The sequence below is a fragment of the Eulemur rufifrons genome, chromosome 3, assembly GCF_041146395.1.
Source record: "Eulemur rufifrons isolate Redbay chromosome 3, OSU_ERuf_1, whole genome shotgun sequence".
Classification (NCBI taxonomy): Eukaryota; Metazoa; Chordata; class Mammalia; order Primates; family Lemuridae; genus Eulemur; species Eulemur rufifrons.
The window spans coordinates 22,831,871-22,856,124 of NC_090985.1; the positions used below are offsets into that span (position 1 = coordinate 22,831,871).

General features: G+C 40.8%; 1 protein-coding gene across 2 annotated transcripts in view; it reads left to right on the forward strand.

The window, feature by feature from the left end:
- Positions 1-24,254, forward strand: part of GABRG3 (gamma-aminobutyric acid type A receptor subunit gamma3) — a 445,447-nt gene that overhangs the window by 252,193 nt on the left and 169,000 nt on the right. Inside the window, exons 4-5 of one of the 2 annotated variants that reach the window (XM_069466710.1) lie at positions 14,871-15,091; positions 17,485-17,567. In XM_069466710.1, the coding sequence (XP_069322811.1) occupies positions 14,871-15,091; positions 17,485-17,567 (304 nt within the window). Of the gene's footprint in view, positions 1-14,870; positions 15,092-17,484; positions 17,568-24,254 lie in introns of those variants that run through there. The other variant, XM_069466711.1, reaches the window with a different exon arrangement.

The following is a 24,254-nucleotide window of genomic DNA, read 5'->3' on the forward strand; positions in this document are numbered from 1 at the left end:
TTAAAAGTGAAGATAATCAAAAAGAAAAGTGTGTGGGGTATTTTTGTGTGAAAGGTGCTATAAAATAAAACAAAGTAAGCAGGATTTAGGGCAGGAGGGAGGGGTTGCAATTCAAAATAGAGTATCAGGGCTGGCCTCATTGAGTATACTGCATTTGAGGGCATTAGTCATACCATTATTTTAGGGTGAAGAGCATTCCAGTAAGAAGCAAGAGAACTGTCTTGAAAATATCACATGGCCAGATAGTAGCAGGTCCAGAGAGAACTCAGAGCCCTGCCCTCTGTGTCCATTACCCTATCTAAAACAATTGTCCACCAACATAATTTCCTGTTCAACTGTTCTAATGCAGCAGTTCTCAAGGGGCTGTCTTTGCACCCAGCTGCATCAGCGTTGCCTCGGAGACTGTCATATCAAACACACTGGAGGTGGGGTACAGCAGCACATGTCTCCACAAGCCCAGGGTCATTCTGAGAATTACTTCTGCAAATACAGGGCATGTTCTTTTCAGTGACCTTTCTTGCTTCTGACTCCGGTCTGTAAAATCTTTCATAAATGATCCCCAATTTGCCAACCGCTCTTCCAGCCCTCCTGTACCCCAATCTGGTTGTTTGTAAGAAGAAAAGGTGTGACAGTAGTTGTTCCAGAATGGAGAAGACTCACCTTCAGTGTGCCCTAACCAGAACCCAGTGGGGTCAGAATAGCTGCTCAAAGTGGAAACCATCTGGCCAGGTGCTGTCCTGAAAGAGGAAACAGGTAGGACCATCCAGATTCTGGGACATCAGCTCACCCGATGTTGAGAAAATTCTGGGGAAAAAGAGTTACATTTATGGTGAATGAAACAAGATTTTCTAGAACCAATCTGAAAGCAAAGTGCTTCTGGAGAGAGACCCATCAAAAGTCACTGTTCAGTCACTTTTTACCCAAATGTGGGGCAGAGTAAGTTTCAAAATAATTTTTATTATTTTATCTTCTTTTCCATTTCTTAATATTACAATTATACTCCAACTTGGGGTGAGTTAGCAGAGGGATGGCTTATGTGTCTCTACTCTCTTTAACTTATCTAAAACCTTATTAGTTGTCTTTAGATTCTGAGCCTTGTTAGACCCCAACTCTAATTTCTGTACCCAATTCCAAAGCATGGGCTGAGCATCTGCTTCTGACAGTGGTGAACGAGGGCGATCAGAGCAAGACACCCACTAAAGGTCACCATAAAGTCTGGACGAAATATAAAAATTTTGCTTGAGGTGAGAGATCTAGCCCCATGGCTGTGAAGGCTTTTGGAACAAATGTTAGAAAAAAATAAAAAAGAATAAAAATTATAGATAAGATGGTTAATATAACAAACTCTGTAATTATAAATATAGTCATGCACCAGTAACAATGTGTCAGTCAACAGTGGACCTTATATATGACAGTGGTCCCATAAGATTGTAATGGAGCTGAAAAATTCTTCAAAGTAATGGACCGTATTAACAATCTAAAAAAGTAAAGCTATGTGGTCATAGCAGTTTATGCAGGAAAATCATTTGACAAAATACTGCATCCATTCCTGATAAAACTCACAACAAACTAGTGTAGAAGGGAACTTCCTCAGCCTGAAAAATGACATATAGGAAAATCCTATGGCTAAGAATATACTTAATTGTGCAACGATGAATGCTTTTCTCTTAAGCTTAGCAACACTCTATTAAACATCTTAGTTGAAGTTCTGGTCAATGAAAAAGGCCAGAAAAAAATATAAAGTATACAAATTGGAGAGGAAGAAATAAAATAACCCCATTTTCAGGAGACAGGATAATCTACATAAAAATCACAAGAAATCTACAAAAAGTCTTCTAAAACTAATAAGTGAAGTTAGAAAATCACAAGATACAAGACCAGCACACATTAATCAAATGTATTTCTATACAATAGAAATGTACATTGGAAAACAGAAAATTTTTAAAACATCATTTAAAATAATTCCAAAATTGAAACATTTAGGTATAAATGTAACAAAATGTGTACAATGTTAGTTTATAAAAAACTAAAAACTCTGATGAAAAAATCAAAGAAAACATATAGAAATAATCATACTATGTTCACAGAATAGAGGACTCAACATGTAAATACTCCACAAATTGACAAACAGATTTAATGAAAATCAATTCAAATCCTAGCAGATTTTTTTGCAGATATGGACAATATATTCTACAATTTGTGTGGAAAGACAGCGGTGTTAGAACATGCAAAACAATTTTGAAAAAGAACAACTAGACATCCATGTGCAAAAAAAAAATGAACCTTGATGTAAATACTTTAAACATAAAAATTGACAAAAGACACGAGCAGACACTTCACCAAAGAGGAAATAAGAATGACAAATAGGCACATTAAAAGATGATCAACATCCTTAGATATCAAGGAAATGCAAATTAAAATCATGATGAGATACTGCTACCCACTTATTTTAACTACAGAATACTTAAAATAAAAAATACTGACAACAGCAAGAACTGCGAAAGATGTGGAGTAACTTGAACTTTTATAAATTGCTGGTTGAAATGCAAAATTATACAACTACTTTGGAAAATAGTTTGGCAGTTTTTTATTTAAATATATTCTAAAATACGACCCAGTGGTCCACTTCTGGATGTTCATATTACAGAGATAAAAATTTATATCTACATAAAAACCTGCACATTAATATTTATAGCAGCTTTATTCATAATTGCTAAGAACTGGATACCACCCAAATGCCCTTCAATTGATTAATGAATAAACAAACTGTGGTACATCCCTACAATGGAATAATATTTATAAAAAGTAATGAACTTTTAATACATGCAACAACTTGGACAAATCCCAAAGGCATTATGCTAAGTGAAAGAAGCCAGATTCAAAAGGTTACATCCTGTATGATTCCAATTATATGATATTCTAAAAAAATTAAAATAAAACACACAAAATTATAAGGACAGAAAACTAATCGTTGGTTGCCAATAGTTATGGGTGGGGAAGGGGATGACTACAAAAGGATAGCAGAAGGGAGTTTTATAGGGTGATAAAAGTTTTGTCTTGATTATGTTGATAGTTATACAAATATATACATGTGTTTAAAATTCATGGAATAGCATGATACATTGATGAGAAATGTATAATATAAAAATAAATGTAGAAGACACTATTTTCAGTGCATAAAAATATCAAATACCTAAGAAAAACCTAAGAAAAGATGCATAAATCACTACTGAGAGAAATTAAAAGAAACCTAAAAAAAGATCAACATATTCTATGTTCATTAATCGAAAGACTCCATACTGGAAACAAGACAAATAAACATAAGTTGATTTGCAGAGTCAATGCAATTCCTATCAAAATTTAAGGGTTTTTTTTTTTTTCTGTGAAAATTTGCAAGCTTATTTTTAAATGTGTATAATATGCACATGACCAGAAATGGCCTGTATACTTAATAAAAAGAACAAGTTTGAAGGACTAGCTCCACTGGCTATCAGTATTTATTAGAAAGCTACAATGATTAGGATTGGAACACAGGTACACCAATAATTCAGTGGAATTGATTACAGAGTCTGTAAAAAAGCAAAGCATATATGAACATTACATTTATGACAAGCATGGCATACTGAGCAGTGAGGAAACATAGTCCTCTCAATCAGTACTGTTGGAGTAATTGGACACCCAATTACTGAGTAGAAAAAAACTTGACCTCTACTACACACAATACCCAATTTTGGTGGATTATGTATTTAAATATGAAAGGCAAAACAATGAAACTTCTGAACATAAATAAATGGGGATATCTCCCTGACTTCAGAGATAGAAAGAATTTAATAGGAATTTAAAAGCACTCTTCATATGAGTCTTTCCTGAGCAAGATAGTAGAATGGGAAGCCCTGGACACTCCTTCCTCCCCCTGCCCCATGAACTCACCAATTCAACAACAATGCATGAACAAATTACCTGTGAAATCCAGAATCCAGAAAATAGTTGAGAGGCTCCTACATCTTGAGTGAGTACCAAACTAACCACATCAAAATCAGTAGGGAAATTTGAGACACCTTCTTGCCATAATTCCTACCTTGGCACAGTGCCATATTATTGGAAGGAAACCCCCAGCTCCCAGCCAAAGTCCCTCAAAATATTTAGGCTGAACATAGCAGGTCCTTAGCTTTGCCTTGTGACACCTGCTAGTTCTCCGAAGGACTTTGGGAAGGGGAAAAGGTGGACTGTGCATCCACAACAGCAACTTTTATGAGAAATACCCTGAGGGCTGGCTTCTGTCTAGCCTTTCTCAGAGTGCTGACGAACCTGCATAATCTAGCCACCTTTGAGTCAGTGAGAACAGAGAGAGGACAGTTTGATCGAATATGAAACTAGTTACCACAGCCCCTTCCTCCAGCTTAGTATAGACTGAATGGGGGTGGGGGAATCTCAGTTTCTCCTTGAGGAGGGAAAGAGTCAGATAGGGAATCCAATGATCTAGCTTCTCTCTGTGCTGCCTGAGGAACTGACTTGTGTCTTGCTTGTTATAAGAGCACTGATATCAGAGTACTGATAGGTCACACTATACTCCAAACACTGGGGGGCTGTTTAGAACCAAGAAAATAGATTTGACCAGCACAAAGGTTGCACAGACCAACCAAAATCTCTGGGCAGGCTGATAGATAATGGTCTTCTATATGAGGCCAGTCTGTGAATATTGAAAGACAGATGTTTTGTCTAATGTGTAGACAGTAACACAGAGAGTAAAGGAAAATGAAGAAACGGCAATATGTCCCAAACAACAGAACAAGATAAATCTCCAGAAATTGACCCTAATGAAATGGAGATGTGTGATTTACCTGAAAGAAAATTTAAAATAAACCGTTATAAAGATGTTCACCAAGGTGAATAAAGTGAGAATTTCAACAGAGACAGAATTTTCTATATCTATAAAGTATTAAATAGAAATTGTGAAGCTGGAGAATATAATAACTGAACTGAAAAAATTCACTTGAGGGTTTCAACAGCAGACAAGATCAAGCAGAAGAAAGGATCAATGAATACAAAGACAGATCACTGGAAATTATTCAGTCAGAGAAGCAAAAAGGAAAAATAGTGGAAAGAAATGAAGAAAGCTTATGGGACATATAAGACATCATCAAGCAGATCATGCATTATGGGAATCCTAGAAGGAAAGAGAAATAGAAAGGACCAGAAAGCATATTCGAAGAAATCAGAAGAGATCTTAGTATTCCAGTGTTTTGTAGCACTATGGATATCCAAGATATGGAAACAACCTAAATGTCCACTGACAGGTGACTCGATAAAGAAAACATGATATATATATACAATAGACTATTTATTCAGCCTTTAAAAAGGAAAGAAATCTTATAATATGTGACACTGTGGATAAACCTTAAAAACATATGCTAAGTGAAATAATACAGTCACAGGACAACTAAAGCATGATTTTACTTATATGAGGTATCTAAAATAATCAAACTCAGAGAATCAGACAGTAAAATGGTTCTTGCCAGGGATTGCAGGGAGGGAACAATGGAGAATTTCTAATCAAAGGCAGAAGGTCTCAGTTATGCAAGATAAGTCAGTTCTAGAGATTTACTGTAAAACAGTATCCCTATACTTAACAATATTCTACTGTTCACTTAAAAATTTTTTAACAGGGTAGATCTCATGTTAAGTGTTCTTACCACAATAAAACAAAATTTTTACAAAAGCACTACCCATAAAATTAATAAGTGATAAATTTGACTTTATTAAAATCAATTTTTTTATCAAAAGAGTTAGAGGGGGAAAAAGCAAACTACACAGTGGGTGAAATTATATGCAACACCTGTAACTGATAACAGATTAGAATGCCATAGAAAACTTTCTTCTAATGAACTATTTCAAAATTGTGCCAAGTACTTACTTTACAGTGTCTAGGTAAATCACAGATTAAATAATGCAATATCTTCTGCAATCAGAGAAGCCAGAACACTTCTGAACAGGTCAAAATATACATATTAAATACAGAACTACAGATCTGGAAGACAAATTGTGGTTTTTATCATGTCTTATCTTTCAAGTATATGTAACTATTGCAGTAGGAGGACTTGGCTCAAACTATACTGGTATACTTGGAGACACTTCAGAAAAATCTATCATACAGTTACATACCTATTATTGTTAGTGTTACAGTCTTGGCTTGAGTAATTGACAAATTGGAACCTGAATGCTAAGCATTCTCCTCAAAGGCATTCTTCCTCGGATGGTGACAGATATCACTAACAGTACTTTTATGCACATTAATTCTCTTATCTTACGAAATCGTGCACTTTATAATTTTGCTAATATTTGCCATTTTTATAAGATGCATTCATTACACAAATGTTAATACTTTGCAAGTAATTAAAAAGTTCTTAAATTTATATGATGATTTCCTATGAAGTCTACAATTAGCCTATACAAGTATACAGTTCATTTGACTTCTGTTTTCAATGTCCATTTCTACTTTTGTAGCTCAAGCCACTTCATTCACATCTGTGAAAATATCTATTTTCTGATTTTTGTAGATGTAGCATTCCTAAACATAACCTGCAATAAGTTCTTTTTGAAAGTATTTGTCTAATGCACCTTAACAACTTTGAATAATATTTTCCTTCCATTTGTATATTTGTAAATTATATTCCCTTATTCTGCTTTCTAATTAAATGCTATTTGCAACAAACATAAAAAATGTTAAAACAGCTAAACTGTCTTCTAGTTAAAAAGACAGTTAATTTCTTCATTGACACCATCCTTTGATAGAAAATTGGGAAGTCGTGGTCATTTGTCAGATTAAAGAAGTTATACTTATCAAATAATTATGCCACCTGGCACATAGTAAGTGCACAATAAATGTGAACTGCTCATGCCTTAAAATGTCTAAGCTTGCAGTCCAGTGTTATACTCTGTGTTTTTAACTTATGTCCATTATTTATGTGAGAGAAATTCCCCTGAATGACAAGGAATTCCGTTAATTTTAGGTGGACAGAGCTTCCAGCATGACACTCCATTTCCATCAAGGCTTTGGCTTTCAAATTAAGAGTGTAGTTTCATAAAACAGTGCTTTTAATCTCTATTGGTTTTTGTGAGAAAGTGGTGAATTTTGATATACTCTTTTTTTAATCCAGTTTCCAAATTATTATAAAAGCCCTTCATAAATATTGTGGAGAATCTGAAATTTTTAGCTAGAAGATTAACAAAGTCTTCTTGTGATGTTATGAAGTACTATGCATGTAGAAAAACCCTTCTCTCTTCTTCTAACCCTGATTCCTGAGTTTAGAAAGTTTGCACTGCTTTATTTATTTTAATCTTTCTAGATAGACGTTCTAAACCCTGGTGCATTTTGGAGCCACTCTCCATTGTTACGATTATTTTCCAGGTCCTTCCTTGTACGTTCCCTCCCCTCTTCCTTTCTGTAAGTGCCAGCTCACATCCTATGCCCTGTGCTCTTAGCCCTGCATCTCAACCCCACCCCTCCACCTGCTTCACCATGGCCTCTCAAACCTGTCCTGTCTTCCGCAGGGTGTGCAGAGAATCGATACTCCCCTCCAATTCTAATTGCCTCTCTGATCCGGAAGTGATGTCGATATTTCTCCTCTTGAGGACTAGCTCAGGCAAATGCTGTTTGTATTCACCAGTTCGCGTAGTGGCCTCCTAGGAAACAAGCCTGGGAATCTGCTGTGGCCATTTCCTTGTTGGCCACTGTTTCTCTTCATCTTGGTTTCTTCTTCACTGGCCAGACACAGCTAGGCTCCCCGCAGAGATGCTTTGTATTTAAGAGACCTCACTCACCAAAGTCCTTTGGAGAACTAGCAGGTGTCACAAGGCAAAGCTAAGGACCTGTTATGTTCAGCCTAAATATTTTAAAACGGGATATTTTAGTCTGAAGATAAAATGTGATTTGGCAATAAACTTTGGGAATGAGCACTAACTGTGACCACTTTCATGCTGGGGTCAGTCGTAAAACAAAGCATTCGGTATAAATTTAAGTCATTTTCTCATGGAAAGGCCAACCATATTTCGAGCTGAAAAAGAAGTGATTTGAGAAGTCTTCTCAAGAAATTCTAGATAAGGCATTATTTTCCTGATTTAGACACTGTGAGCAAGAAAAGAATTAAAAGACTTCTCCACATCCTTTGCTCAAGCAATTTAAATCTAGCACCATTAACAAGTCTTGCAATACATTTAACACTAGCCATGTTAAAAAAAATGAAACACTACCAAGTTTGGAATCCTGATTTTTCTTTTTTTACCATTGCTTATAAGAGAAAGAACTCATGCCAATTCTTCAAGGCTAAAATACCCAAATAACAAACAATTAAAACTGTGCTTCTGTAAAGCACTTAATACAGCTACCTTTACAAAGTATCAGTAAACCATTTTACAGTCTAAAATTTTTATGATTCCCTTTTGGGTGGCAGTAGGTATTTCTGAGCATTCTGAAAGGAAACTCAAAGCTGGGATTTCCTGGAAACCTGTCTTTCAATATTAAAATATAACCCGACATGGAATTAGAATACTTTTCTTCACGCACAGGAAAGTCCTGTTATTTTTTTCCTTCTTCTACTGTTACCTTTATAGGACCTTGTGTAAAACGATGTCCCAAAGGTGACATGTGTACTCTGCTGGGAAAGGCTGAAAGGTACTGTGAGTCTCAACTCCTTCTTGGGTCGCTACTTTGGGACATCATGTGATGCTCTGAATCACTAAGAAGCAGCTTGGGTCCCAGCAGCTATAAAAGCTTCTGATGTGGTTCAGAAATTCCAGTTCATCCCTAACACTGATCAGACCCCCAAAATGCTGCAGATTGTCAGGACAGATTTTGACTCGATTTGTTTAAGGTTACTTTCCCTGTAGGCATTTCAAACATTTATAATGTATCCTCTTCACAATCTGTCTAGCTATAGATGCTGTGATGGCATCTCCAGAAATGGGGCTAGTGCCAGAGGGTGAGGCTCCCACCTCCTGCCTCTCACCTCTTGTCCGGGGGTCCGAGGGTCCAGGGCGAGCCTCCCAGTATTGCCAAACACAGTTGTTGAAAATATTTGAAACAGAGAGTAGAGAGTGGTCACCAGGGGCTGGGGAGTGGAGGAAATGGGGAGCTGTTGCTCAAAGGGTAAAAATTTGCAATTGGAAGATTAATTAGTTCTGTAGACCTAATGTATAGCATGGGTGACTATAGTTAAAAATACTGTATTGTGCAGAGGGTAGATCTTAAATGTTCTCACCACCAAAACAGTAAAAAAATGGTAACTGTGAGGTGTTAATTAGCTTGATTGTGGTAACAATTTCACAATGTACACAAATATCAAATTATCACACTGTACACCTTGATCATAGATATTTTCATTTGTCAATTATGCCTCAATAAAGCTGAAAAAAAATTAAAACCAACCTGGGCTCCAGTGGACCTTAGTCACTGATCACTGATTAAGTGGATGACTCTTCTTAGTTCCTGTCCATAAAACAGGGATGTTAATATTGCTGTGAACATTCAGCAAAGTGAGATGTATCAATTATTTGGAGCGCGGGCTGATGACTAGCAATTTGTAATAGACGTAAGTGCATTAGCACGATGGGGCTCACTTGCCGTCAACACAGGTCACTTCTGACTAACACCGTGGCCGGGGCCTTGGGGTCGCCTTATTTACCAGCAGGGACATGGGGCACAGAGCAGGTGGTGACATGTACAAAGCCACCGAGAGCCAGAGGCCAGAACACAGGCCTCCCTCCTTACCTCCGTTCATGATTTTATACTCCGCTATGGCTCCTGCTTGGGCCTCACTGCACTGTTTTAAAGTCAGTTTAGGGACCTAATTACTTTGGAGGGTTTTGCTCCACACAAGAAACAGATGTCCTCCGTGTGCTTCCCTTGGCTCATGGGGCCGCCCCCACCCGAGTCCCGTGAATGTGTCAGGGTTGTCCTGATGTAAGTAGAAGCCAACTTCACTTTCTGCAGTTGGAAGTTATCCCTGCCTGGACAACAGAGCTCTGGGAAGAAGACCTTCCCGGGTAAAGCTGGTGACGGTTGGGACGTGAGCGGCGTCCAGTGCTCCGACTAGAGAGGAGAAAATGTGAAAGTCGTTTGCTACTAATAGTTTGCTTCCTAGAACTTTCCAAAACTCATATTTCGTTAAAACAATAACATTGATAAAAGGTTTTTATCTGAAATGAAAATATGCCAGGGAAATGGTGGACAATTGTTTGAGAAGAAATTCACATACTATGACAAGAAAGTGATTTCACGTTAAAAAGTAAGAAAATCTTTTGTGGAATCTTCTTGTAGAAAGTTTGAAACCCAGAAATTGAAGGTGTACATCTCTCAAAACTTTAACATTTAAAGCTGTTCTGGGCCTTCTCTGACACTTTTGCCAGGGTTGAGGCAGGTCCAGGAGGCTGTGAAGGCCACTCTGAAAATCCCCAGCCCCTGTCCCAGGGTGTAAATGGTGAAGGGCAAAACCTCCGGTTAAGAGTTTGCAGCCAGCGGGGACTCAGGGGACTGCCTGAGAACCGGCCAAGCTATCCAGGCAGTCTCCACTCCACCCTGGTGGTCTGTTTCTATCTATTTAAGCATATGCTTATGTATGTGCATATTTATATATTTAATACTTATACTCTGCAGTGAGAAAGTGTGGGGGTGAGGGAAACTTACCCCTTCTCCTTTCGCCTTCTGCCTGGTGGTCTGAGGACCAGATGGAGGGCATAGCCTGCCAAAGCTCTCTGGCTGGCGGGGGCTCATGGTGTCCAGGTGCCTGCCCTCCAGACACCACCTTGCACCTGTCCTCGGTGCCCAAGCTCCTGGGGGAGGCCTGTGGTATTGGTCTTTACCTAGACCAAGCACGGAGCCTCGCAGGGAGCAGCCCAGCGCCCACAGCGCAGACCGTGGCGTGGGCAGGGCTCTCAATAAGGGGAGGGGTGCAAGAATGTTCAGGCACAAAGGGCTGGACCGCAGGGGGACATAGTCCTTGAGGCAGGGCTAAAGGGGTCCCTGGGGAAGACTGGAGGCAGATTGTCAAAGCCGTGTTTCCTAGGACAAATTTGAGGAAATAAAATGAAAGAAAGAAAAGGAAGGGAGGGAGGGAGGGTGGAATGCCTCCATACCTGAAAAGGAAGAAATAAAAATGATTTTATTCTAATAACTACATATTATTCATTTTTAGGTAAGAAATCTGAACACCTTTAATTGGCATGGATCTCTTAATATCATTTTATAAAGAAAACTGCCGGTGGCTGCTTTTCTGATGTGTTTATCCAGCTCGTGCCAGGCAGAGTGCTAGTGGGCTGAGGCCACATGCTGGAAGGAGGCTCTGTCCCCCAGGAACAAGTGTCTCCTGCAACCAGAATCTCAAAGTGTCTGTGCTTTATTAATCTATCTTTTTTTTTTTTAACTTAGCCCTCTTCTTTGGTAAAGGAAGGGAGAAAAGTGTGAGGAAATCATTTTTAAATTTTTTAGAAGTTGCAGATGGATATTATTAAGAAGCATAATTTTTCTTCTGCTTTGTCAAAATGCTCCACATGCCCCAGTAATTCATAGCTTATTTAGGAGTCGTTAAGTGCTCCAATTACTAAAACAAATTATGAATGTAGGCTCTCCACCAACATGACAGTTTAAAATGGGGGGATTCTGTGCAATTTTTACCAGCCACATTTATTAATAGTATTTCAGATACATTAATTTCATAGCTATTAATGAATTACATAAAATTTTTTTAGATAGACATCATAAGATTTTTTTCTTTGTAGAAAGGAAGGATGATTAATGCAATTACAAAGGAAGTTTATGAGAGAAATAAAAATATTTCTCTGTGGGTGGGAAGTGTTGCTCCAACATTTAGCCAAATGTAGACACAATAAAACAGCCACACCATGCACAGTCTCGCGCCCTCTTAAACTGGAGATTGTGGCAGGGTTTCAGAGTCAAGAAGAGCATGACCCGGCTCCCCAGGACATCACAGGGTGCTCCCTTCTGCAACAGGAAAATAGTAGGTGGGTGGAACTCATACCTCGCTCTACAAGCCTCAGCCTCATGGATGGTCCCCGAATACTTCATCCAGAATTCAAGCTATCAGAGTTCCTTGCACTGACAGGAGATGGGACATATGAGGCAGTCATTCTATGACATCCTTCTTGGAAAAGCAAGACACAGAAATGGGGAAAATAGAAAGTTAATTTCAACTGTAAAGGCTAACTCTAGGCAGGAATACGGAAGCATAACATTTTAGAATTGGAAGAGTCCTTACACTTAATCTAACCCAACACTCCCATTTTACATATGAGGAAACTGAGGCTAAGGAAGGTAGAGGATGTCACACAAATTGTCCACAGGGTGAACGTGGAGGCTTCTGCACTGGGGTTCTTTCTTTCACTTGTTGTGAAATCTAACACCTAGATTTCAGCTGCTGTGGCCCACATGCTCAGTCACACCCAGGGAGGGGGATTGTGACTGCATAGTGACTTGTGCTTCCTTTGGCAGAACTCCCGTAACACTTAGCCAGCTTCGTGCCTGTGAAGCCAGTTTCATGTGTGCACAGCCACAGCCACGGATCTTTTCTCAGCAGGATTCTGAGATTTGCTCTGTGCCCCTGCTTTTGCAGGCCAATGCCTCTCCCCCGCCCTGGTTTCATTCTTACCCTTTCTCTCTTCAGTTACCTACAGGCCACTTGGCCCTACCAGCCTCAGTGAAAGACCACACTTTGGTCTCTTTTCCTGGAGCCATATTTGCATAATTAAAGATTTTACAGGGTGATGATGACAATGTGTTTGATTGTTTCTGCAAAGCTGTTTCAATAGGCTTCTGACACTCAAGGCCATTCTCACCTTCTGCTTTAGTGGTGGGGCCGAGAAGCATTTGCCTCTGGAAGCCTCACCAGACCCAGCGTGCTTTATCTTTCTTTTCTTTTGTATAACTGCTTCCAAACTTTCTTTTCTTTTGTATAACTGCTTCCAAACTGCCCTGTTCCGTTCAGAGATAATTTCCTTCTTGTGATAACTTACCAAGCGCAGTCAATAGCAGTCAACACATGCTAATTAACATTTCTTTTCCAACCTCTGCCCAAAGAGCTACACGCTCATTAGACATATGTTCTGCCTTATTACACACATCAGTGTTGCCAATATCTCACCCGTGTGTGGCACTGGGCTTCCAGCCTCCAGTCCCACATTCTTGACCCTTAAGCCAAGGCTACCTGTTTTTAGTTTTGTTCCAACGTTCTTTAAACCCTGTCTTTGTATCACTCAGTACATGCTAATTTTTACAACAGGGAACAACACACACACACACACACACACACACACACATGCACTTTCTCTGTGTGGCTCTGGGTTCAGAGTCTGTCAATGAGACACATGTGCACACGTTTTGGGAGGCAGGGGAGAAGGTGAGACCATTAATCCCAGAGGCATATCAAGGCAGACACATGGACTTCAGAGGGACGCTCTGGTTGCTGAGATATCACACAGCTTCTGGGGAACCTCCTTTGAGAATCTGCTCCCAACTGCTGCTTCCCTGCCATTTGCTCCCCAGCTGCTGAAATGCTTGTGTAAGGCATTGCCCTGTTCCATAATTCCTCCTATGTTGGGTGCTTAGAGAGCTTTTGTTTCTTCTAGAACTAGAAGCCTCACTGATATACCAGCCTTATTTTTCTGCATAGTGTATATGACCATCAGATTATTTGTTTAAAGCCTGCCTTCTCTGAATAGACTAGGAGCCCTAGGAGGGCAAAGGGTTTTCCTGTTGGCACAGAGTTGGCTCTTCTATGGTTGGCAGGGCCTGGCACAGTCAGTACAGCAAAGGAATGATGAATGAACAGATTAGTTCATGGGAGACCATTTGAATTACTTATCACAAAGAGTTTCATTAACTGGAAACTCAATGGAAAGGATAAATATGGGATTTGTTGAGAATTACTGAACTCATACTCTATAAAAGTAATATATTTATAATAGCTAAATATATAACAAAAACTATGAAAGATATAAAAATCTCTAACAATAAGCCTGTATGTCCTTCTTACTGTGGACCTGATGATAATTCTTTACTGTGATTAGGGGAGTGGGCTCGGGGGCGGCCCGGTCTGGAGATTGTTCTATGGGTCCTCTGGTGGTATCAGTCCTAGACTAATTATCTGATGGTCTCAGCAAAGTCTTACTCGGCACTGTGAGCACTGGAACGGGTTTCAAGGCTGAGCCTTTGCCTCTGAAATGTGAACTGCAGCCTGCAGCCTGCTGTTGGAATCAGCATTTGGTTGGGGAGGCTGTCCTCTCCACAGTTCTTCCTTGTAGTTTGTTTCTAACTTTTCTTTTTGTTTTGGTTTGTGTTGTTTGAGAAGACTCTTAAATAAAAAAATAATGATGATGATTATATTAGCCATTATGTATGGATCATTTGCTCTATGCCAGGCACTAAGGGTTGCCATTTAATCATTCTTTTTATTTTTATAACACCTTTAGGAGGTGGACACTATTATTTCCCCCATTTTACAGATTAGAGAACAAGGGCTTCAAAAGTTCACTCTACCTGCCAAAGCTTGAACTTGTGAACACAGGGTCTGCCGCCACGCTCTGAAACGTATTCTACCATCTTTCTCTCAGCCCTGCATCATACTTCATATATTTATTGCAATTTAAGGTTCATCAAGCATTGTGTCACGTTATTACGCCATTGACTAATATTGGTTATCATTTGTTGAATACTTACCATGATGAGCCGGGCACTTCAGAAAGAGAATTCTGGTGGTGAGAATGTTAAAATAGAGGGAAAATAAAAGGTTTGACAAAGAAAACAAAACATACCGAAAAGTCATTAATAAAACTGCCTTGTTTTTCCTTTTGCTCTGTTTCAGGAATACCAAATTGATATATTTTTTGCTCAGACCTGGACAGACAGTCGCCTTCGATTCAACAGCACGATGAAAATTCTTACTCTGAACAGCAATATGGTGGGGTTGATATGGATTCCAGATACGATCTTCCGCAACTCCAAAACCGCAGAGGCTCACTGGATTACCACACCCAACCAGCTCCTCAGGATCTGGAATGATGGGAAAATCCTTTACACTTTAAGGTAAGATGCTGTGTGGATCTTTAGTTCCTTATGGTCTAATTTTGTGTATGTGCAGCTGAAGTGAGCTCTCCTTATGGTCTAATTTTGGATCCTTAGTTTAAATCGTTATAGGGATAAGAGCCTATTTTTGTCTCTAAGTTCTATTCCTTCTCATGTTTAACATAATGCAGTGTCCTCAGAGTTTGTCCTAATGTCACATGTGTAAAAATAAAGGTGTATGAATGACCTACAAAGAATATAAACTTCTTTCTTCATCAGAATTCATTTCTGCTGGAAGTGGGCTGTGAAAATTATCATTAATATATTTAAGACATTCAGCTAGGAAAATACAGCTGTCTTGGAGTACTAATTAACAAGTGCAGTTAGAGCCAAATTGGAGACCGCAAAGAAAAAGTGGGTGTCCCCACGCATCCCTCATGGGCGTGGCTGCTAACCCCATAGTGGGTCCCCCTGGTGGCAGAGCGGCCCTGGCCCTCGCAGAAACCTGGCGAGGTGAGAGAAACGGAGCTTCAGACATGTGCACTGACTTGCCCAGAGTGTCCACGGGGAACTCCTCTCTCCAAGGTCTCTGCGCCAGGATGCTGAGCAGTGACTCGCCTCAGTCAGCCCGCTGCTGGCCCCACATGGGCCCCACATCGGATGGGACAGCACCCCTGGGGTGTCCTCCCAGCGGAGGGAGTCCCACAGGGTGCTGCGCTCCCACCTCCCGGCATGGCAGAAGTCAGGGCCTTCACAGCCTCTGTTCTAAGTCACCCTCTGCCCCAAGTCACCAGCTGCCTCCAGGCACGCGGCTGGCTCCTGCTCTTTCCCCTCAGCACGTGGCCGCCATCACTTTATGGTTTTATAGCTCCTGCTGCCCTAGCTCGCCCGTTTCCATAAGTTTTAAGCCACGTCCATGCTGCGGATTCCCACACCTCTTCCAACCGTGTACGTTCCTCATGCCTCTGGACTCCAGACTCTGGGAGCCACCTGCCTATCAGGTCTAAAGGCGTTTCTGAATCAGTTGGCTCAGGGGAATGTGACGCTCTCCTTCCTCTGACCCTGTGCCTGCTTCCCCAGACTCGGGGACACCACTGCCAGCACCCTGAGTACCTTCACGTGCCCTTTCCTCCAAGGCCCTGAGTGCTCTCCCCTCACCCCCACACCCAGCCTCATGAGCTTTTAACTACAAATGACTGTGCCCGTGAGGAGAAATCTGTGACTCCTAATGTTAAACAAGTGCCCATAGCACAAATATAGGCATAGGTGAACATGAAAATGAGCAAAAAAATTAAAGAGTTTTTTTTTTTTAGTTGGTTTTTCTGTTCTTTTTTCCTTTTTTCTTTCTTTCTTTTTTTTTTTTTTTTTTTTTTTTAGACAGGCTCTTGCTCTGTAGCCCAGGCTGGAGTTCAGGGGCATGATCATAGCTCACTGCAGTCTTGAACTCCTGGGCTCCAGTGATTCTCCTGCCTCAGCCTCCTGAGTAGCTGGGACTACAGGCACTTGCCACCCCGCCTAGCTAATTTTTAAAATTTTTTTATAGAAATAGGATCTTGCCATGTTGCCCGGGCTGTTCTCAAACTCCTGGCCTCAAGCAATCCTCCCACTTCTACCTCCTGAAATGCTGGAATTACAGGCATGAGCCACCATGCCAGGCCAGATTAGAGAATTTTAAGATTTCAGGGAAATAATAATTTGCCAGGCAGGAAACAACAACAAGGTAAGATGGTGTGTGGATCTTAGGGCAGTGAAAAAGCCACAACAGGGCACTGTGCTGATGAAATAAGGGGAGAGAGCTGGAGTTGGTAAAAGATGTGTCCTCCTCAACCTTAAAGCAATACGAAAGACTCTGAAGTGAAGCTGAGCCTCAGCAAACCAGAATGGAGACATGCCAGCCCTGGGGCTCTTCACAGAGACTCTGAAATCCAGGGCTGTCTGCAGTGTTCCCACTTCGCAGAGCCACCACTTGCCTTGTGAAATAGGGAGAAGTTGTCCAAATAGGAAATCCCCCTTTACAAGTGGATTAATTTGGCATACTACCTATTTAGACAAATCCACAAGTTTCCAAATGGAGGAAGGATCTAATTCAAACAGATTGAAAACAACAGTTGGTTTTGTCTCCTTTCTGACTTGGCTTGTATTTCTAAACACAGTTGGAATTTTACTAACTGGAATTCCCTCTGCTACTGATAGTTAAAAGCAAAACAAAATAACACAATAGGAAAGCAACCAAACGGTCTCACCAAAGGAACAGTGTCATTGCCAAGAGTGAGTTGCATGTGCTGGACCCTGAGTGATGGGCGCTGCCCTCCCGCTCCCTGCACTATGGGAACTTAACTGTCCCCCACCGGCCTTGCCCAGGGATGGTGCTGTGTTGTTGCTGACCTCAAGAGTGATGCATGGCTCTTCCGCAGGCTCACCATCAACGCAGAGTGCCAGCTGCAGCTGCACAACTTCCCCATGGACGAGCACTCCTGCCCGCTGATATTCTCCAGCTGTGAGTACCAGCACCGTCTCGGGGCGTGAATGCTGTGTAAGGGATGTCTAGCCTCTTGGCACACAGTCCTGTGTTTGATTACAGTGTCACTGTACAAGCAGAGGAAACTGATAATGGTGTTAGTATTGGCCACCTGGGTATTTCTACTCTAGATCTTGTTACATAGAACCCATGTTACAAAATAGCTGACTTTGATAAATCTGTGAGCAACTTAACCATTCATAATAATATTATATTAAAGGAGTCAGAAATTGATGAACAGTGGACTTCCCAAAGACCCTTATGCTAATGAGCTATGCATACTATCTGGGACTATACAAAATTCCTACGCAATATTTTTAGATTTAACATTGTCTTCTAAATAGATTTGTCTTCTAAATAGAAAGATATAATTTTTTTAAAAAAAATTATACATATATTTATCTCATTGAACCACTGTAGGATGATGTAATTTTTATAGTATTTTAACATCCAATATTGTACTTATGATTGATATATAGCTAATAAGTAATCATTTACAAATTCTTAAAGACCACATCTACTGCTAAGTACAAGAGTACACATAAAAGGAAATAACAAATATCAAATTTATTTGACTATTTATGAAGTTTTTAAGTAAAAGTCAATATGGAAATATTTCTGTTGAATGAATTTATGATGGTTCACTTTAAATGAATTAATCACAAGTACTTATGTTTCACTTGTAAGAATTTAATTAACTTTACTGGCTTTCTTTAAAATCACAAATGGAACATGACAAAATTGAAAATGATTTTGATATACACACAATTTTTGGTGTCCAGAACTTGGCAGTAATTGTATATTTAGTGCACCTACAGGACTTGGATCGTAATGAGCATTCAGCCGTGGATACCATTAGTGGTGATACTCATTTGCTATTACTACTGAACAAATTTCCACAAACTTAGTGGCTTAAAATAGCACAAACTTAGCATCTTACAATTCAGTAGATCAGAAATCGGAACGGGCTAAAGTGAAGGTGTGGGCAGGGCAGTGTCCCTTCCTGGAGGCCCCAGGGGAGAATCCATTTCCTTGCTTTTTTTCAAGCTCCTCCAGGCCACCCACAAGCTTTGGCTTGGGATCCTTTCCTCCACCTTCAAAGCCAGCACAGCACATCTCTCTGACCCCTCTTTTGTCCTTATATCTCTCTCTGACCACAGACAGGAAAGTTCCTCTGCTTTTAAAAATCCGTGTGATTAGACTGGGCCCACCCACATGGTCCGGGATAGTCTCCCCATCTAAAAGCCGTAACTTAATTGTAGCTGAAACGTCCCTTCTGACATGTGTTAACAGGTTCTGGGTTTTAGGGTGTGAGCATCTCCAGTGTTATTATGCTGCCTACCACAATCACTAGTCATGCAGGAGCATTCCAAGTCCTGGGAACCTTGGCTGATAGATCTAGCACTCCCCAACCTTTTTGGCACCAGGGACAGTTTCATGGAAGACAATTTTTCCACAGATGGGGGATGGTGGGGGGAATGGTTTTGGATGATTCAAGCGCATTACATTTATTGTTTAGAGTTTGGACCTTACGTTTTGCATATGGTGTGAGATAGGGATCTGAATTCATTCTTTTGCGTATTGTATGTCCAGTCGTCTCAGCACCATTCATTGAAAATGCTGTTTTTCCCCAATGAAGTATTTTGGCACCCATGAATTTACCATGAATCGACCATGAATGTATGAGTGTGTTTCAGGACTCTCAATTCTATTCCATTGATCTATGGGTCTCTTTATGGTACCACCACACCACATTGCCTTGATTATTGTGGCTTAGCAGTAAGTTTTGAAATCAGAAGTGTGAGCCCTCTAAATTTGTTCTTCTTTTTCAAGCATTGTTTTGACTATTCCAGAGTTTAAAATTGTCCTTGTAAATTATAGGCTCACCTAATCAATTTCTGAAGGAAAAAAAAAAAAAAGGCCAACTGGGTTTTTGATATGTATTACACTGAATCTATAGATTGATTTGGGGAGTATTGCCATTTTAATAATGTTAAATATTTTAGTTCAAGAACACAGGATGCCTATGCCTTTCCATTTGTTTAGGGCTTCTTTCATTTCTTTTAATGAAAGACACTTAACAACTCCAACTTAGTTTTCACTTCCTGCTTATTTCAAGAAAGTTATGTAACCTTTCAAGATTGGCATTTTTCACTCAGCTCAAACTCTGTGGCAGGCCATCCAAGTTGTTGTATATGTCAGTAATTTGTTTTTGTTGCTGAGTAGCATTCTATTTTAAGGATGTACCAACCATTTGCTTAACCATTCATTTATTGAAGTAGATGAGGGATGTTTCTGGTATGGGGCTATTAAGAATAATGTTGCTACGAACATTCACGGACAGGTTTTTGTGTTAACACAGCTGTTCAGTTCTCTGAGATAAATGTCCATGTGTGCAATCACCATGTCATATGTTAAGTATATTGTTAGTTTTAAATGAAACTTCCAAACTATTTTCTACCGTGATTGGGTCATTTACACTCCCACAGACAATATATCCAGTTTTTCCACATCCTTGTCAACTTTTGATGTTATCACTGTTTTTTATTTTAGCAATTCTGATAGGTGTGTCGTGATAGCTCATTGAGGTTTTAATTTACATTTACTAGTAGATAATGATGTTGAACATCTTTTCATGCTTATTTTCCATCTGCGTATCATCTTTGGTGAAATGACTATTTATGTCTTTCACTCATTTATAATTGGATTGTTTACTTCTGTTTAGTTTTTAGTATACATTTTAAATTGTGACAAAAATCTATAATGTAAAATTTGCCATCTTAACCAATTTAAGAGTACAATTCAGTAGTATTAAGTATATTCACAATGTTGTACAACTATCACCATTGTCTATTTCCAGAATTTTTCATCATCCCAAACAGAAACTCTATCCTCGTTAAATAATAACTCCTCATTCTCTCCTCTCCCCATCCCTTGGTAACCTCTATTCTACTTTTTCTAGAAAGTTGACAATTCTAGATACCTCATGTATGTGAAATCATACAATATTTGTTCCTTTTTTCTTAGACTTATTCTCTGAGTAGCATCATGGTCTCTTCACTTCCAAAAGTCTTCATTTTCAAATTAACAGTTCTTGTTCTTTCTGTATGATTTCCAATAGAAATACAATGCAAGCCACTGATGTAATCTTCTATTTTCTAGAAGTTGTGCTTTTTAAAAATAAAAAGAGACAGTCGAAACTAATTTTACCACTACATTTTTTATTTGACACAATCAATGCAAAATATTTTCATTTTAATATGCAATCAACATGAAAAATTTATCAATGAGATATTCTAATAAAATAGTCTGAGATATTTTCATACTAAGTAGTAGGCGCCAGTGTGCATTTTATACTAGTGGCACACTTCAGTTTGAAATGGCCACATTTCAGTTGCTCAGTAGCCTAATCACAGCTCACGCCACTGGCCACTGTGTTGTTAGCAAGCACAGTCTCAGACCGCCCCCCCCAGAGGTCTTCAAACAAGGCCACAGGGTCTGTGTGGAATGTGGACATGGGGAAAAATTTTCAAGGCATCACAGGAGGACCACGCTCAAGTTAGGACTCAGTGCCTGCAGGGAGGCTCCATGTGTGTTTTGTGGTCAGTTTTGTCCCCTCGAGGCAGGACAGCCAGCAGGACTGGACAGGACAGCTGTACTGAGCCACATTGCTGTCAGGCCTTGCAATATCCTATTGGCTGTGCAGAGATCCAAACAGACCAGTGCTGTTTATTTTTAGGAGCCACTAGTACCCTCTTTTTTCCTGTGTGTGCAGCATACCGGGTACAGCTGAGTGTATTTCGTTCTAAACTCTTCTTGGTGTGACCTAGAGAGAGAACCAAGCACTCTTCACTCATCTGAAGGCTTTATAACTGGTGTGTGTGTGTGTGTCTTCAAATAAACCAAGTCAAAATCTTCTGTTCTCTGCCTGCTGGCCGGGTGCATTAGTGAGGTGGCCATCTGCCAGGTGGAGCATCCCAGCAGGTGCCTTCCTCCATGCCTTCCACTCTGGCAGGAAAGGAACATGCTGTTCTTTAAAAGTCCTTCCTCATGTTAGAGGAGTTGATCACTGAACAGCAGATGCTGTGAGGTGCCAGCAGTGGCCCTGTGACCTCTGAAGCAGATGCTCTGTGTGAGACTTCTGAAAGGACGCCCACTTCCAAGGGCAAGGAAGTTCCCAGGGTCCCAGCTACCAGACAGGTGGACGCCAAGGTCCAGAATGCTCAAGCATCTGCTTGAATCCACATAATTGGAAGCAGCTAGAGGGAGCTCTCTGGCATGTCTGGGAGACATGGTGGAGTCCAGCAGCCTGGACCAGTGAATAGGAATAGAGATGGTGCCCTGGGACCAAGTTTCCCATCGGGGTCACACCAGGCTGATGTACACCGTGGATGAGACAGACCTTTGCCATCTTCTCTCTTTGCCTGTCCCATACTCCTCAAGGCGTTGGCCCTGCACCTTCTCCCCTTTTCCCCACTCTCTGCCTTCCCATTCCTGTAGACTTGCATGCTTTGTGGGGTGGAAGGCTGCCAGGTGTGGATGGTAAAGCTGGCTATGCGTTCCTTCCAAGATGACAATGACAGAGTCTGCAGCAGAAAGGACCAGGGCTTCGTATCTTTTTCCTCCTTTGATGGAAACTCATTACAATGGCAGATCACTACTACATAGGACTGCTCTGGCTCCTTCTTCCCAGTCTTGAAGGTGGGTGATTTTTATTCCAGCTTTAGGTGAAGTAATTTGTTCAGAGAGGTTAAGAACTTGATCGTGGTGTAGCTAAGAAAGGCCAACTGGAATGAGGACTTCTGACTCTGAAGGTCGTGCTCTTCTCAGTAAGGTGACCCTGTGTGCCCTGTAATGGTGAACCCCTGGGGTGTCATGACCCTTTCTCAAACATCACCCAGAGGATGGAGGGAGAGAGGAAGTGCTGGGCAGGAGGGTTGGAGAAGTGAACTGGAGGGGATGACCTTTCAGCATCTGTCAGATTTTATCACCCAGCAGCTGACTCCTTCCTCTTGCATTGGGGAACTTTTTCCACCTCTCTAAACCCTTCTAAACCTCCTTCCCCCATCTGCAAGGTGAGAATGGCAGCAAGTTACAAAGTGATGGAATGGACTCCTGGCACACCTGTTGTGGATTCCTACTTGATTTAGCAAAAAGTGTAGAGGTCCATGAGAGCATCGTGGCTACATAGGCAGGAGCAGGTGTGAGGGATATTTGCACAGTTTCTCTGTTGCCTTTGCCTTCCCCAGGGGAGTGCACAGCTGTGCACACACTCGACACAGACATGGTCTTCTTAGGAAGGAAAAACAGTCAACTTCTCCACTTTCATCTGCCTTTCATACTGGGCTCACTTCACTGTTTTGAGTAACCCATACAACTCTGTGTATACATCTGTGTACGGGCTGCTTCCAAACACCTGCCTCTGTGTGGGTTAAAGACACAACCAGGGAGATGATCCACTCTCTCCTCTCCACAGCACAAATGGCTGGAAAGAGCCCCTGAGAGTTCCTGGTATTACTGAGATGTTTGCTCCATCAAAGGCAAATTTTGCAAAAATAACAGGGTCAGAAAACTGTCATGTTTTTTACATCTTGCATAAAACAAAAATTGAAATCCATAAAGATGGAACCAAAGCTTTAGCAGCAACATCTGCTATTCTGATCCCAAGGTCATTGCCTCTTTGGTTTATAGTAGACAGACCTTTTCTATTTTTCATATAAAATAATCCAAAAAGTGCTGTCTCATGGGGCAGTCAGACCCTAGAGACTATACAAAAGAAATCATGCAAATACCACTTTACGCAAGAAAAGAGTCCTCTCCTACATCTTTCATAGCTCTGTTACATACTTCAGTGCAGTGTCTGCTTTTTGAAAACTATTTTTAAGAACAGAGACTCGATGCAAGCTTTTGTTTGGGGATGTGTTTTGGAGGGAAAGGAGGGCAAGGTGGCACAAACACTGTGCTGGGAAATGAATAGAAAGACTTCAGAAGCCTGAAAGGCTCTTTAAACCGCTGCATAGTTCCCTAGGTCAGCAGCCCTCTTGAGTACTACTGTCTAATTCAGGATTTTTGTTTTGTTCTATTTTTATGTGTGGTTTTCCAGAAATAATTTAACTACTGTGATGAGGGGGAGACATTTGATGGTAGCTTAGATTTTTATGAAAAAAGTGTTATTTGCCTTTCTATTTTTTTTGTTTGTTTGTTTTATTTTTTCCCCCATCCAAAATCTTGAAAATAAACATTATTGGGGGGTTAAAAATAATTAATGTCTGGCCTCCTCGTGTGTTTTTGTTGTTGTAATGCGTGTAGTCACCAACATAAAGATTTAAAAACTCTGAAGATCAAGTTTGAACCAAGCTGAGTGTCAGGGAAACCCTGGGTGGGCCCCTGGCTGCATGGGACCTACTCGGGGGCTTAGTGCTGGAACCTGGAATCCTCAGCTCCCCTAACGCTTACGCGGGTGCACGTGGCGTGTGCCAGGCAGTGCTCTGGGTTCTTACAGTCGTCAGCCCACGTGAGCCGGGAGCCTGCAGGGATGGGGTCGTCTGCCTGCACCACCCGGGAGCAAGGGCAACGCTGGGCCTTGAACTGGGCAGAGTGGCTACTGAGTCTGTGCTCCTGATCAGCACACTGCCCTGCTCAGGGGCTCTCGATTATTGTCGCCGC